We start from the raw sequence: 16,989 nt of genomic DNA, 5'->3' as shown, positions 1-16,989 counted from the left end.
GGCTTAAGGAGCCCACGTGATCGCAATAATCAAATACATGTTTTGCGTCCATGCTTGGCCATGATTATAGGTGCTTGGGATAAGTAACGTCTTTGGATAATGTGTATCTAAGTATATGCTAGTCTTGGAAAGGCGAGTTGCTCGCTCCACATTGTCGTGGTGATCGTGGGTTTGACGGAAGTCGACAGTAAGTTGGCGTCGACGCCAAATGGCTTTCACCTAGCTGATCCCTAATTAACCACATTAACGGCCCAATTAAGTGCCTACCACATCTCTCAATGTCCATCCCGGAAGAAGGTCAGCTTCGAATGAATTACCTGAGCTCCTAGATACCGATCTCTGCCTACCTACCTAGGCTAGGTAGGTACCGGCGGAGAGAGATTAGTAACCCAGATAGGTCACTAATTAGAAACCGAAAATAAGTCAGAAGTCATACATTATCTTCGTCCTTTCCTGCTTGTGATGTTCACAGCTTTTTTCTTTTTTTCTTCGCAGGGGGGGTTGAGGATTGTCTTCTGGAAAAACCAAAAATTAGCTCTCAAGAAGCTAGATAAAGCCGGGTATTCGAGAGTTTTTTGACACCGCAAATATGATTACCTAAGTTGGTGGTCTTTTTGCGATGCTCTTGACTGAAATGTAATGGGACGGGACACTTACCTGATATATACCGTAAAGCTGAATAGCGGTCGTCGAACCGAAGTATGTAGGCTCGGATGAGCGTGAGCATGTCCAAAGTCATACTGATTCTGGCTACTACTACCTGTTTTGGAACCAGACACATACCTAGTCGTTCTCCATTGCTAGATCGCAAACTGCGCTAGGAGAACATTTGATACTTACAGCGAACACAGTAGCTTGTAGAAATATGTAAGCCTCGTTCCCGAGTGCGCTGAATATGTCTACCCCTCGAGCTCAACGGAGAGGGAAGAGCGCGAGCGAGGACCAGTATTCCACTTGGAATAGGTTCTTCGCCTAGCTCTAGTGGAGAGAGAAAAGGAAGAACAAGTTCGAAAGCCCGGAGGAGGGAACAGGGAGCAATAAATAGCTGGGCCGGGGACATAGTACCTCCTCCATATGTATACATAAATAGAAACCTAACCTTGCTCGATCAAATGGTTGCGTGGGGGCTTTCTCGAGGGAGACGACACGATTATGCAACCATGTTTACAAATTCGGTGAGAGTCTGGAGTCTGGACATATGATTTGAGGAGGATCATGGATCAGGGAACAAGTGATGCTTTTGGATGGACAAGGAGGGAGGAGACTACCAGCAGCTAATACCCGTTGGTGCATTAGGTACCCTACCTGGGATCCAATACATCTATACCTTACATAAAGACCTTGTATCATATGTATACACTATATGTATGTAGGCTTGTAAAAGCTTCAAGTTGTATGTGTGACGGTATTATGTATGTAACCTAGGTACTTACATGTAGACATTACATTACATATGTAGGCATGTAGGTAATAACTACTATGTAGGTACTACTTCATAGGTATATGTATTAGGTATGGATCAATGATAGAAATAGTGTATGTATAAACATACAAACCTACCCCAGTAAATTACTAGGTATGCACGGTCCCTGGACTTGAGCCCTGGTAAATTCCGTCACTTGTCAATTGTTACATACATATTGTTACCAGCATGTACATGTCTATGGTACATGTCTATGTACTATGTATAGAATTGGAAATACATCAATGATATGTAGTTGATAGTTGATATGACCAGCTCCAAAATACTCTACTAAAAAGCTTTGCGATTATCCAAAACTCCAAACATAATAGTTTGGAGACATGCATTTTGTCAGCCTCCAATTAAGAAACAAAACAAAAAAAAAAACGGTCGAAATTGGTGGGTAAAGTAAACAGAACTTCGTTCAAGGCTACCTATCTATCACATGATCCAAGGACCCAGTGCCTTGGGTGCGACATAATGGTTCGCAAGCCGTCAGACTACCAGTTCGGTATGAACCGGGGTATCTATAGGTCAATCGAGTGGCTTGGCTCCGGGGCATAGCCAATAAGAGTCGAGGGCTACAATGCGCACCCTCAAGAGGTACTCGCAGATGCGGACTTGGGCCATCGAGACCTCGACATGAGACGATGTCTTAGCATGAATTCATGACAGTTCATCGCTCGTGCCCCTTGGTCCTCAACAACACTTATCGTCGTTTTCCCCCACTTCAGGTACCGAGGCGACCCGCTGGCGACTGCTGATTTGTCTCGTGCACGGTCTGACAAAGGGACGTACCTACATATACAAGCGACTTACACGAGCCACGCAACCGCCAACATGAGCAACAGTGACCTATCCCAGATCACCTCCGAGATCCCTGACTTTATTGGAGGGCTACCCAAGAGGAAACAACCCAAGGTTCCTGCCCCACCGGATGAATTCGACCAGTACTTTGATTATAAACGTTTCTACGAGGGATCCCCAGCCGCTGATGCCGACTCGCGGAGCCGGTCTGACGCCTCTTCCATCCCGGGCTTAACTTCTGGTCCGTCCGAAGAGGATGGCGCACCATCCCCCCGGTCCACCGAGGATGCTTTCCACTTCAAAGAAGCCGTCGAGCAGATCAAACAGCACGATGATCGCTTTACTGTTCCCGCCCGCGAGATTAGGCCTAATGGCATTGAGTCTTACCCATGGCATATGGAAATAGACAACACCTCACCTGCCAATGGATCCGATATTACGGGTCTCCTTGGTTCTGGCCCGCTCTCCCCGGCCTCCTCCTCCAACGGGACCTCGTCGTCGCCATCGTCGTCGCCCGCATGCCACAGTTCGCCCTCGGCTGACTCTCCACTCAGTCGCGGGAAGCGACATCGTCCCCTAGACAATCCAGAGAAGGTTGCCCAAATGCGCAAGATCGGTGCCTGCTTCAGGTGCAAGATGCGCAAAGTTACAGTAAGTAACCTCGGCCGATTTGTTGATCCCCTTCCCTAACCCACTAGAAGTGTGACCAGCAGATGCCATGCTCGCGCTGCAAAGAGGATGCGGCAAAGTATTGCAACGATGATAGCGAACTAGCTAAGCACATGTGTTTCCGCAAACCTTTTACTGCTAGCAGTGACTTCGCATTTCAGACAATCTGGAGTATGTCAATTGATCTCGTAGCCGCATTCACTTTATTATGTATGCATTATGGCCCGGTTTTGGATAACTGACTTTCATAGGAACGAGGGTAAACCCCTCCATGCCGTCGCAGAGGGGCAATCCACTAAGGTGGAACGTATATTTCAAAGCGTGTCCCACTAGCGAGCTTCCCTTGGCCATTACCGTCGGGCGCGACGAGAGCAACAACCAATGGCAGACATGGCAAAGGGGCCAAAACAACCCCGGGCAAGCAACCCAACCTTATGAACATTATGTCCTGGACCGGCATAACCTTCCTGAAGACATCGAGTTCATCAGGTGGGCATCATGGCAAACGTATCAAGACGAAAGCCTTCCTTTCCAATCGGCCTTGGATGTTCTGATTGGAACATACGCTCAGGAAGAACATTCCTTCCTACCATGTGTAGGCTTCATGCCGACTTCTTCTGAAACTTATATATATACTAACACCTTGTTAGCATTCACTTGTTCGCCAGGTCCATGGCATGAGGTGTATGTATAGAATTTGGCGACACGAAAGATTCTTCTGCCAGAGATTTCCAGGTTCCGGCTTGGAAGAACTCCCGAGTCAGATTTGCCAGGAGTTGAAGAGTATTATCATATATAGGATGAGGACACTCGAGTCTAACATTCTGGGGGACATCTGGAAGAAGCTGGAAATGGGGTTAAAACCACAGGATCGCTTGCCACTTTGGGCCTGCATGATGCAATTCATTCTCATGTACCGTGATATATTCGAGCTCAGCCGATCAGAAGGTAATAACAAACTGGGATTCTGAACCAAGGCGATACCTGGCTAACTTTCCTCCTAGGCCTTTGTGGGGATCCGCAGCAAACGGAAAGCGTATCGACAAGCCTCTTTAGAAACTTGGTTGTGATGTGCGAGATTTGCTTTGGTAAAAAGAAGCCAGAGGCAATGCCCGAAGATGGAAATCCGGCCACTGTCCCAGTTAAAAGGGAGTTGAATGCCGAGTTTAAGAGGGTGGAAATCTACAGAGATAGTTTCTGTATGTGCACCAAAACTTGTTGAAATGAGAAGATCTTGATAAGCTAATTGTTAATCTTAGACAAGAGCATCGCCCCTGATGATATCGCTTATCCGCCTTCGTCCATGCTCGACCGCTTCTTGCGTGTCTTGTTAGTTGGGACACAAAGAGGCACTGCACGGGGAGGAGCTCGAGCATCTAAGCGGGTCAAACGATAGGAATCTTATCGGAATCGGAAGACCATAAATGCTTTCATTTCTTGCTTTGTCATTTTGTTCAAGGTTGGGTTCTAGGTTTGTAAGAGAGGCGATACGAGATCGATGATTTAGCGAAGGAGTTTAGCGACAGGCTGATACCCATACACCGCATTTGAGCTTGCATCATGCCTCGTAATGATAGGAGCAATGCTTCAGGAGGCACATTGCTTGTTCAAGGACACTCGCTGCCGGGATCAGCGTCGCGTGGTCATTGCATTCCCTAGCTAGCATTGCGAGGGATATTGTTTTGGTTATGATATGTATGAAGTTTCGTACTCTGTATGTCTAAGGATCTGTATGCACCTCTATTGGATAGCTGGGTATAGTAACGTCTTGTAGTCACAGCAAGCATACGTGCTGTACCCGAGGCATCGAGGGCTGGAGTCTGGCTCAGGTGATGCAGCTGGCGTTAATAAACCAATTTATGCACAACAACTTCGACCTTTCTTTTGGTCTTGTCTGCAACGTCTCTTTGCTTCCCAACGTGTTTGAAATGACTTGCTAGGAGGTCTGCAACGTTTAGAGACTCGTAAATCGCGGGAGACAATGAGATGTCAAGTTGTACTTGCTCTTTCTTGCTACCCCTTTTCAAAGTTGAGCGGAATCTGCAGCCCAGTTAGGAAGGGAATCAAGTGCACAACGATTCACTTACTTGACGCTCGTCCTCAGGCTATCCGAGGCACTGGGTTTTGCTGGATAGACAATGGTAAGTAAGCTTGCGACTGTGCCGATGTATTCAGCCCAGAAATTAGCCTCAGGATTCGACTGGCCAACAAGTTTCTGTAGATTTACAAAACGAACTCGATCAGCAGGACTCAAGTTAGCTCCCCACCTATAGCATTGGGTTAACCCTAAAACCGCTCGTGCCAAGTGAGTCAACCCCGGTGTGCTTGAGTCTCGTGTGACGGCTTGATTCAATTCGAGTGAGGCGTTGACATCATTTGACTCCCCTATGCGCGCCCACATATTACCAATAAAGCAGGTACCGAGTCCCAAAGAGAAGACTGTTGGAATACTGGAGATGTCAAAGTTGCTTGGCAAAGATGATTGCACGAGATGTATTACCGATCGCAGGATGCCTGCCTCTCCATTGTCGATAACCTGTGAAAGAAGCGGTAGAGGATCTTCTTCTCTCATATGTTTTGGAAGTATCATGGAAAGAGCTCCCTCCCGGTTGCCGCCACTGCAAAAAGTTGCTGTGCGAATTCGAGGTATAGCAGCGACTAGTGCCTCCACGACTGTAACGATAGCTGGGAATTGCCGCCGCCGACGTTTTGACATACCGAAAATCTTGTCCTCATATTCGGCATTGATCTTGCGCATATCTTTGGTTCGATTGAAAAAAGCGCCCTGAACAGTATAGCCCCCGACGGTTGGTATTGGGTAGGGTTGAATAGGATCAGCATGCATCAGTATGCTGCCGTAACCTCTAAACCCACCCCCACAAAGGTAGATATCAATGCCGGTATTCTCTGGGGAGTTCTGGGCATCTCTTAACGATGGGAATTGCTGTTGAAGCTTAGCAAAAGCATCTCGCATGCCTTCTTGCAAAGTGCTCGCAGAAGTAGCCTGAGCCTCTACGTTGCCGTTCTCTAGAACATCAGTCAACCTAGCCGCACCAAAAGGCAAGCTCTTCCCGGTTTGGGCAGCTGCCAATTCATGGCCATTCACAGAAGAATCGAGGTAGGTCATCTGAACGGAGCCGCCTCCTAAATCTAGGAACAGTCCATTCACAGAAGTAAACTGACTTCTAGCGCCCATGGCGCCAAATAAAGTCTCGACTTCTGGAGCCAGCACATGGACGTCGAGTCCGGAGCTTGCCAGGATAGCATCAAGCATGGACGCAGCATTTTCAGCTTTCCGCATAGCTTCTGTAGCAAAGACAGATATATGCTCATATGGCACACCATAATCATTGGCAGTTGATCTGAACCGAGCTAAGGTTCTGGATACCTGGGCAATTACATCTGATGGAAATGTAAGGGGCCCACTTGAGGCCGATTTGTTCAGTGCATCGAACAAGGAGACGGCGGCACGTTCGTGGTACAAACATTTTAGGAGACGCGCTCGTGGAGGTGATAAGTCCGAGATGGAGAAGCGTATACCATTGCTAATCGAGGTTATTAAAGAAAGGGTACATAGGGGAATAAGGAAAGGAAAGCGAGGAGGATGATGAAGATGAGAGGTTTCAGTGTTGGAACTCTGCCGTGCTCTTCAACCTTGAAATGAAGAAAATGGCAATGTAACAAACCTTCCCATATCAACGAGGGCATAGAGGTGGCTGGGGAGGCTGGGATCCCATTGTGGTAGCCTTGACGCGAAATTATCAAGGGTAACAATACCAGTTGCAGAAGTCGTAGAAGCCATAGAAGCTATGTAGAATGTAGAATGTAGACTATGTACCCAGCATGATATGTATGTAGGTCGATGTATGTAGGAGTGGAATCAACATGAAGGGAGGGTTCGAGATCTAAAAGAAGACCCCCGCAAAAACGCTGACATACCTTAGGCTAGTTTAGTATTGTACTAGGTACCTATTGTAACAATACATAGTACATGTTACAGTGCGGCGCACTTTCCACTACGGCGCACCTGCTACTACCTATGTACAAAACATATATAATTCAACATTTGAAAAGTCAAACATATGCCCGGCTATGTATTGAATGTACCATGATTGTATGACACGGAATTCCCCCATCGGCTAATCGATAAACCAGGCAATTATTATCTACAGTACAGTACATGTCGATTATGTAAGCACGGGCCTCAATATCTCTTCACTTATTACAGACGCAAATACATACCTACTAGTGATATCTCTTGACCTATAGTACATACTATGTACGTAGCCTCTGATCTATGTAAGCTTTCATATTACATATGTATAGAAACTACCTGGGTATCTTCAATTGGAACTATGTACCCTAGGCATGATGGTGCCTCTCTGGAGTCTGTACATACATACCTAGTTAGGGGTTGTGAATAGCATCTAAACTTTAATAATGGCATCCATGGATAGTCTAAAGTTTATAGAGATTTGTTGAAGCTAAATTTGTCCAATTGAAAAGCGGGACAGTACATACTAGTAAGGTGCATACTCATACTTATTACTGCCATATCATCATCAATGTTAATATCCATCATTCTACCCTAACTTTTGGTATGTACTCGTCTTACCGGTGAAACCGTCACTATCGGGTCGATTCCGAAAAAGATTGTTTCACCTAGGTATGTATTTACAAATCAAGTAGAGAGAACTTTGAATCTTGTGAGGATCGGGCTATAGGTAGCACACTGTGGCATACAAATTCGGGAATCTAGGCTGGGGTTTCATCTAACACTTCGATTTAAACGAGCACATAGTATTAGTGACTCTTGAGGCTGAGTATAATATATATGATATATGTAGGTATGTATGCATGTTGTGTAACACTAACCCGTCGTGGATTTTCTATGTAATGTTCTATGTAAGAGTTCGTGAAGAGTCCCTGCAGCTAAATCGGGTTTGGGTGCTAGTAAGAGTCTGTAAGACAGGCACATAGCAGTATAATCGCTTTGGCATGGTAAGATGCAAGGCGGACAAGTTTAAACCCATCTGTACCTACATAACCTGCGTCAACGTTGAAGGCATCAAACCCAGCTCAATGGCGCATGATCTTCATGTTATGTGGCTTACCTATCCTTCATTTACCAACCCGAGATCCGTTAAGTATCACTCCAATACTACATGGAAGCTTTTGCCGATTTGAGAGCACAGCCCAGCCAGTTAAGCGCTACATATGTGCATACATGTAATTGGTGCTGCTATGTGTGACGTGGTACTTCGTATAATGGATCTACTATCTAGACAGTGATGATTTGTACTTCCTAACACTTGCTTAACCACATGTACCATAAATACTATTAATATTATTGATATAATTTGGTATGTAAGAACTAACATGAGACTTTATTACGCAATAAAACGAATCTTCCTATCGCTTCATGTGACTGATTTGACTGACTTGATATCTGTGTTATCACTGTTATGTAACTATATGTATAGTACTATAGTGCTAGTACTATTATGTACCAAGTACCTAGGTATGTATTGGAGGGAACCAAATTAAGAGTCCATCCGGTACGTGGGGTAGTATAAGGCGGAGATTATGTAGCGCTTCCACAAATGAGCTCACGCGTCAAGTCGCGTTATTTTCGCGTCTTCAATGTTCTTTCTTCACATACTAGTTATGATATTATCTAACTAATTCTAACATTGGAATGTTTTATGATACTTACAGGTACATACGATATAAGTGGACTTATATACATATGTACCTACGCATGTACCAGAGTAGGAACTTGAAGTACATATTGATGCAATAGAGAATTACATATGTACACCCGTGCTTAAATGATGTATCGAGTTCCCTGTGACAATCAATGGGCTGGCTTAATGGCATGTTTGAATATGTACCACTTATATACAGCCTTCGAAGTTATGTACTTCATTCTCCAATATTAACCTATACATGGTATCCTAGATATACATATATATGTAAATATATATATCATAATAGGTATGAATAGTACCCAATATACCTAGGTTACCTGTTAAGTAGCCTTGACTTTTATAGGATGGTCAAACGTTTATGTAAGTGGCATCGCATCGCATCGCATCGCATCACGTCGCAATCCATGTTGTCTCACGTTAAAGGCTTACTTGGGCTCACCCGTACCACAGATCCTCTATATAGTACTTACTCTCTTTACAAGTTCTTTAGGATAAGCTACCAAATGTTGAGCAACATTGAAAGTAAGTCATTAATTGTCCATTGTAGGGGGGTATGTTATGCTTAGGTACTGGTACAGTCTTAATGAGACTCCACCTAAACTGACACGCTCTCAACGGTTCTCGACTACATAACTAACTACATAGAAGTACATGTTTTGCATTCCATCTAAAAGAATCACATCCAGGGTCTATAGGCGATGTGAGCAGCCTAGTCCATGTAGTCTACCAACCTTAGCCAAGTGTCATTCGTTAGTCTAGGTACCCGAACAATAACATTGAACATCCCATCCATTCATTCATTCCTCATTTTCCACTTTCCCCTTCCCCTTCCTCCTTGCTATGATCAGGTTCGTATTATGTGAATATGTCCATATGTGTCTATGTGTGTTGTTCGTGTGTTGTTCGCATACGTAGAAAGCAGCAGAATCCAACGAATAAAACAGCTAAATCAGGCGAGTGAACTCGCGCTTTGCATTAAGCATTCTCGTCCACTCGATTTCGCGCTCTTGTTCAAACGCGTACAGTAAATATACTACGAATTCATACGCCCTTTCAAAGACTCTCTTCTATCCAACTAGATCACTCTACATTCGCGCCTAGAAGACCTTCCCCCAGCCTATAAATCCACTATAAACCCACTACCTATCAGTACTAGGTATCCTTCTTGCTTGGCGATCACTGCATATGCACTCTTGTCGTGTCCCTTTGCTGGCCACAGCTGCATCCGGAGTGCAGGAGCAAGTCTCGCAGTCCAGTTGCAAGCAGAACATTAGCGCACCAAGCTTGACATTTAAGGTTAGTAGGTACAAGTGCTTCAATTATAGTAGGTTCAACCGTTCAATGTTGTTCAACTGTTAAATCGTTCAATCAACATCAATTGAACTATATACATGTACTATGTAGATTTCACAACGTTCAAAGTTGTTGAACAGCCAAACTTTCAAATTTCAACTACATAACTTAACCACTTAACTATATGTAGGTACATACATACCTAACCTAGTTACATGCCTAAAATTTAAATAGCCAGGGAACCACTTTTCTAAGTTTTCTCCCTTCTGTGAAAAGGTACGCGACGTAGTTTTTGTGGTTGATCTTGGATATCCCTGCTCGAAATTTTCCCATTTCCCTCTCTTAATCTCTTTTTAACTACCTGGTAACTACCTAGATGTAAGTACCTCAGATGCTCAGGGCCTCAGGCACATCAACATCGATGTACTAAACTTTAAAGCTTTGACCAAAATCGCAAGATCACATCAAAATCCCCCTAGCGCCTACATACATGTATTAATACAGACTTAGGTACTGTAAACTTGTGTAAAGTACATATATATAGCAAGGAACCCAAACTGACCGCCTGAATGTTTCCACCTCCCTCAGTGGGGCTTAGCTAAACCTTGAATTCTTTAAAAGTTTAGTGTACCTAGGTAGTATTAGTGTGGTATTTCGTGCTGCTAGGATTGCCATAAGCAGCATGCAGGGTTCACGCCAGTGCCACACCCGCTCGCCGATTCGATTTGCACCTTCTGCAATTCCCTATCTGTGTGCGATCGAGTTAGAAATACCCACCAACTCTCGTCCCCCTGCTTGTTGCACTTGCACCTGCAGCACGACGTGATTCCACTCACCCACTCACCCACTTGCCCACTTGCCCACTCGCCCACTGACTGATCCATCCAGGTCTCTTTCTTCCTTTCTCTCTTGCGCTTCAGTACCCTTGCCTTAACTACTCTTATTCTTTCGCATCCTCCCTGATTACAATCTCTAAACCTCCTATTTTCTTTTCAAGATTCAACACGTCCTTTCATTTTCCTTCTCCCCTCGCCCTCCCCCCTTGCCCCTTGCCCCCTTCTCTAATAACCATCGACAGTGGAGGGAAACTACTGGTACTGTACCTATTCTTGTGGTATACCACATACTCGAACCATACACCATATACCATATACCATACACCATACACCACTCGAAGAATTAGACCTATTTGCTGATTGCAAAATCCACGATTGCCTTTTACGATATCCCTTAGTTTATTCCTATCAAAATCTAATTATGAGCTGTATCGCAATCAACCAAGCAGAGAAAGTTAGCCGCAAGTTTTAAAAGGAGACTGTTGAACCGTGCGACGATCTCGAATTACGCCTTAACAATATAGCTCCGCAACATCAAATGTCGAGATCCACGCCAATGTACTAATACTTGATACATCTTGGTCGCCTGTCTATATCACTTTGCAGGTGGATATCCCTCTTTGATTATGAATGCGCCTGCCCGATAAATTTTGGATTACTGTGGCCGGGTTAAGAGAGAATGCGAAATTTCAGGTCGCTTCGGAATTGTTAATGCGTCGTCCATAATTCATAACAATGCTCCCGTGCAATGCTAGCAGCCGTGCCATGGGGCAAGGTCCCAAGACACCCGAGCCATCCTTTCCTAGCGACAAATCACAACTCCCGTCACCTCCACGACCTCGATTGAAGTTGAAGAGGCGACAAGCATCGCACCAGCTCAATGCGCCCACTCAACATTTCCTAGCATCAGTCGCCGCGGCAGATGTACCAGTTCCCAGTATTGAAGTGGATAACTCGGGTACCGTGGAAGTTTATGAGCACTTGCATGCGCAAAGATTCTCGCCACCAAAAACCCCTGCACTCGAAACTGTGTCGTCCTGCGATAATATTAAGTATCCAGACTGGTCTGTTGGCTCTGATTGGAGCTGTTCGGATCTTGAATCAAGTCCGGAATATGAATCTAGCAGACCTTCAACGGCATTCTCTACGCAGACGAGTGCTTCACTATTCAGCCAATTCTCCCAGGCTTCTGATGATGGCGATTGCGGCAGCCCAGAGCGCAAGCCTATGGAATTACACCAGCTAAGCTCACTTGGTAACGCACATGTGTCACATAAGGAGAGGTCACGAAAGGCACCGTGGACCAAAGCTATGGACTCACATTTATGGTCAACCTATATGCTATATTTGCAAGATCCGCGAGTGACTCCGATACGCCTGGGTAGAAGTCATATTCCACCCAACGGAGTTTGCTTGCGCGTAGCACGAGAGGCGAAAAGAAGTTGGAAAGGCTCCAAGACACATCTAACAGCTGATGTGAATAGTGGGAGCACCACCCCCACCGCCGAATCTTCTAAACCCTATATTCAATGGCCTCATACTTGCGCTGCTACCCGTGCTCATCTGCGCGAGCTTTGCAGACTCAACACGGCAACTAGTCCAGGACATTACAAGTCTCCAAGCCCTGCCCCCTTCCATAAGGCAGCTCATCGTCGTTGGAACCGAAGATCGGCACCATTTAGATCACCTTCAATATTTTCTGCCCATGATATGGCTCTGTCTTTAGCAATGAGCACTTCCGAGGCTATGAACCCTGAAGGGCCTTTAGCTCAGCTCGCCAGTTCAGAAACCGAACCCTTTCCGGAACTTAAGGTCGATACAGAGTTGGGCATAAGTCTAAACCAGGATGTACCGTTGGCCACCGACCTCTCTTATCTTCCATCCCCTGTCTTGGCCAAGAGCTATGGGCCTAGTTCATCATCTTCACTTGCTGCCGATATTACTTTACCACGACAGTCACACACTCTAGGCTCTCGAAAACTTCTCAAGTCACCTGTTCGTCTTACTAGATCGCGCTCAGGAACACAAAAACGTAGGTCTGTCAAGAACGAAGATCTACCACGAAAGCGACCAAGTCTATCAGCGGATTTTTGGAAAGATTCGCCCGAGATTCTGGAGCAGCTATCACGAGACACACACTTGGGTCTCTTACACGGAATGCCCTCTGAATTGCGTGACCAGAGCATCGATATGTTCACTCCCAAAACTCCTGACAGCAATCCAACGTATCCATCCACCTCTCTAAATCATGATATCGAATCGCCTCCGGTGATACCACCGCGTCGCTTGGGGTCTCCCTTCTCAAGTGCCGGTTCGAGTCATAGTTTCCCCAACCGATTGTCCGCACCAATCAACTTTAATCTCACGGCTTTTCGCCGCCCCTTTGCAACTGTTCAGCAGTCGACGCAAGAGCGTCAGCAGACACAGTCTCCTCGGTCCACTTTGGCGTCTCGCCTAGCCTACCTAGACCAAAGGCTTAGGGAGTTACGAAATCGTGGAAATGAACGCCGACGGTCCCAGTCACCACTATGATGAAATTTAACGATCCCGTTTTTTCACGATCACATTTTTCTCGATCTCATTTTTCTCGATCTACTTTGATACCATCACGATACGTCTCTTTTGTATACGACTATACCAGACCTTATGATTTCCTTTATGATTTGAACGACATCTCTATGCCGCCGATATTATGCATCATGAGAGCACATGATAACCATTGCTTGTTTTTTTTTTCCTTCCCGAAACTAAAGTCTTTCCAATCTCTCCGGTAGAAGATGAGCGAAATGCGCAGCACACAGCTTTCTCTTGGCATACTGGTTGGAGATAAGCGGTTTGGAGACCAATTTATCAAAAGGGGTTCACCCTACTACGAGAGAAATACTCGACACACCATCTTTTTTTTTTCCTTTTTCTTATGAGTATCACGACAGATATGAGCAGATATGAGATAACAAGAGTGTTTTCTTGTTCGGATTACGGTTACGACTTGAAATATCTCTTGGCCTGCCAGTGCAATACGAATATGCAATGGCTAGGGTTAGAACTCGGCGTCCTGGCTCGGACTGAAAAGTGCAGGCGATGTGTAACAGCTATATGTTGCAATTTTAAAGCTTAGATGAGGACAAGCTCCTTCACAGATAATGTTGATAGCAAATCGACATGATCCATTTCAAAATTGGTCTTCTATCGAATTGAGCCTCAATGCGTCCCGTCGGACTGAAGTCCAATGAGGCACGTATATATGCATAACTAGATACCTTACCGAATAGGAAAAAGGGACCTACAGACTGAGGAATACATGTAGTTGTTGTGTAATGTTTGGTCACGGCTGTGCGCACGTATTATTCGATAGGTAACAGATTATTTTGATATGTGTTCATTATAATTATAGACATAAGCCGTCAACGGCTTACATGGGCTCATGCTCTTAAGTACATTGATATATTAATTTAGGTAAAGGACTGCTTAACCCCAGCCATGGGTGCGTGGAGGAGTACCCAGTAGGTAGGTAGGTCAGGAATTATACCTCAGATGGTCCTCTTCGTGGAATGTCCATCTTCTGGAAAGGGAGGGGGGACTTTCTAAAGATTCCCGTCACACACTAAGCTAGCAAAGTGCGACGATCGATAAGCCTACGTTACTCGATCGTGACAGGTCTTGTCCAATGAGCGGAAGGCCGCGAGGATACATAAAGGTAGTACGTTGATTGCATACCATCGTCCCGATCGGCATCCAGACTCCTCCCTCCGTCCAAAAAGGGAAGGAAGAATAATAGATAGTATTAAGAGGTCCGTCCTCATACGCTCTTGCCTAGAGTCAGAGCAAAAAAAAAAAACCTCCCGACACTAGGAGGCTTCTCATGAGGTCTCGAAATCGGACTCGGGAATCGTATCGCTGCTCGGAGAAACCATGCGTGAGCCAAACCTCGATTCGGTGTGTTCCGAGTCCGATTCGGCGTAAAGGTCCGTGTGTAGGGCAAAGGAGTAAGGCGAGAGGAAGCCGTTGTGGGGGCAACTCCCTTGGCCGATGATAGACCGATGGGTGTGGAACGAGCACTGGCGAAAGCCGAACTGGCGCTCCTCGTTGCGAAGATTGTTGGAGGGTAATCGGAGCTGGGGGTTCTTGAAGTGGCACTCGAGCCTGGACTGGGCCATTTTACGGGTGTGGATGTGATACTCGGCCAAGAAGTCGGGGTACAGGTCGAAGAGGCGCTGGATGTTGCTGGACATCTCGGTTCCTACGACGCCGCCCAGCGTCCAGGCCGTCATGGCGACAATCCACTTTCGAAGCCGACAGCTATCCTGCGGGTCGCAGGATTCGTAGATGTAGCTGGTGAGCTTGGGGTTGATGTCCCAGTTACAGCGCAGGTATACATCTTGTATAGCGTCCATGGCGGCATCCTGCAGGGCGGGCAGTTCGACCTGGGCGGCAAATATGTGCAGGCTCACCAGATCCCAGTGGAGCTCGGTGCAGGTGTTATCGAGCTCGGCCACGTCGATGAATTTGTCGAAATTCCTCCTTTCATTCATCCAGTACGCGAATAGTTCAAACATCTCGGGGCATTGCTCTTCCATGATTACGACGAGGTACGCCTCGCCCTTTTCGAACTCCACGCGCGCATTCTCGAAGCAATGACGGAAGTACGGAGATCCGATGAGGGACTTTCTGGCTATGAAATATTCTTGGCTGTCTGGCCCGACTATTATTTTGACGGTGGCTGGACCGGCCAGTCTTGGGGAACTTTGCGGTAAGTTAGCTTCATCATATTCGCAAGAGAAGGGTTACAAGATAAGCAGGTAGTGTGCGACTTACGAGCTTCCCGAAGCTCTCTTATCAGCGAATCTTCCTCTCAGCATCTTGGCAAGACGAACAAGACACTTCTATATATATATATAATTGAAAATAAAAAGGGGGTATATTTATGAAGCGAACGAACGGCGCAGAAGAAGAAGAAGAAGAAAAAGAAAAAGAGAGACCAGCAATTCTTACAGCACGCAGCACCTAAGAAGGATGATTGAAGGTGAAGGAGGATAAATAACAACAGTAAACATGTGAATTAATGATGCTCGGATTTGAAGTGCATGGACCTACCTACATAATAGAGTTACTAGAGTAGGCCCCTCTTGACCCAAGACACCCGAGAAGCTGGGCCAGATGGATGCTCGAGGCTATAATACATGGTATCGTATGTCCCTACTGGGTAGGTTAGCTTGTAGGGTGTGATTATCAGCGGAGTTTCAAGCTTAATATTGTACCACACTGGCGGTGTCTGAGCCGGTTACATCATGGCATCTTACAGAGACTTTTACATACTATTGTAGTAGCTGTAGTAGCCGTACATAGTAGTGCTATGTAGCTGCATCGTAAGGTATCAGCTATCACCAGGGGGGAAAGATACGAAACATGGAGGTTTGTTTTTCATCCCATGTACTATGATAGTACTATAATACTATGGTTAGTATGGTATGTGCCCTTACGATGGGGTATACTGGGGCTGATGGGGGTAGGATGGGGGGGGGGGGGGGGAGGAAGGGTAAAAGAGATTTGCGACGGATCGTCAGTGGATCGGAGTGGATGGGGTCTAAGTGACTGCTTCAGATTCAACCCCCTTGTCGCGGGTTGTGTGAACCAGGAAGATAGATGTTGTGATAAGTTGCGTTAGTGTACAGTACCTACCTAGGAGGCTAGGATAGTAGGCTAGGACCTAGGTAGTTAACTACTGTTAGTAATACTTAGTATGTAGGCCCTAGGGTGGTCTGGTGTGCAATGGTGCTACATAGGACCATAGGACCATAGGTAGTAATACCGTAGTATAGTAAGTATACACAGCTTTGACCATGTTACCCTATACTTGTTTCGGCTGCACTGCCGAGAACTAGGATAATATTAGATGGGATAAATGGGATTCATTATGAGAAACAATAATGGGCACTTGTTTACCCGCCGGTCAAGGGTCAACGGGTCACGGGTCACGGCAGCTGCACGGTCATCCTTCTTAAGATCCCTAAGGCGTTCTGGAATGAGCTACATTACTGTAACCTTGAAGCTCCGTGCGAGGTTGGGATCTGCTTTTGCTATGTAGTGTATGCCAAAAGAAGGGAATGGGGAATGGGTTAGAAGAGATAAAGTTGAAGGTACTGCATAGTACGGCATAGTAGTAAGTCGAGGGGAATAGATTATGCGGTAAAGGAACATGATTGGTGCTAAC

The 16,989-nt window shown here is 45.8% G+C and overlaps 4 protein-coding genes across 4 annotated transcripts; 2 read left to right on the top strand and 2 right to left on the bottom strand.

Annotated features, from left to right (window-relative positions):
• Positions 1-2,012: 2,012 nt before the first annotated feature.
• Positions 2,013-4,678, top strand: GGS25DRAFT_232305 (uncharacterized protein). The gene is made up of 6 exons (XM_049257031.1): positions 2,013-2,920; positions 2,971-3,109; positions 3,190-3,533; positions 3,589-3,886; positions 3,943-4,137; positions 4,198-4,678. Exons 1-6 carry the CDS (start codon positions 2,303-2,305, stop codon positions 4,332-4,334), a joined length of 1,731 nt encoding a protein of 576 aa, XP_049117735.1. The 5' UTR covers positions 2,013-2,302; the 3' UTR covers positions 4,335-4,678.
• A 104-nt stretch (positions 4,679-4,782) lies between these two features.
• GGS25DRAFT_513927 (Ppx/GppA phosphatase) lies at positions 4,783-6,740 on the bottom strand (the record flags this gene model as incomplete). Its single annotated transcript, XM_049262935.1, has 3 exons — positions 4,783-4,978; positions 5,026-6,483; positions 6,625-6,740. 3 exons carry the CDS (start codon positions 6,738-6,740, stop codon positions 4,783-4,785), a joined length of 1,770 nt encoding a protein of 589 aa, XP_049117734.1.
• A 4,803-nt stretch (positions 6,741-11,543) lies between these two features.
• Positions 11,544-13,310, top strand: GGS25DRAFT_520567 (uncharacterized protein; the record flags this gene model as incomplete). The annotated part of the gene is made up of 1 exon (XM_049263899.1): positions 11,544-13,310. The coding sequence occupies one exon, from the start codon at positions 11,544-11,546 to the stop codon at positions 13,308-13,310; it is 1,767 nt and encodes a 588-aa protein (XP_049117733.1).
• An 815-nt stretch (positions 13,311-14,125) lies between these two features.
• Positions 14,126-16,010, bottom strand: GGS25DRAFT_231960 (uncharacterized protein). Its single transcript, XM_049257029.1, has 2 exons — positions 15,594-16,010; positions 14,126-15,521 (listed from the first exon to the last, which is right to left on the bottom strand). The coding sequence occupies exons 1-2, from the start codon at positions 15,635-15,637 to the stop codon at positions 14,639-14,641; spliced, it is 927 nt and encodes a 308-aa protein (XP_049117732.1). The 5' UTR covers positions 15,638-16,010; the 3' UTR covers positions 14,126-14,638.
• Positions 16,011-16,989: the final 979 nt, after the last annotated feature.

This window comes from Hypoxylon fragiforme (assembly GCF_022984875.1).
Source record: "Hypoxylon fragiforme strain CBS 206.31 chromosome Unknown GGS25scaffold_4, whole genome shotgun sequence".
NCBI lineage: Eukaryota > Fungi > Ascomycota > Sordariomycetes > Xylariales > Hypoxylaceae > Hypoxylon > Hypoxylon fragiforme.
This window is presented reverse-complemented; position numbering and strand designations above follow the sequence as displayed.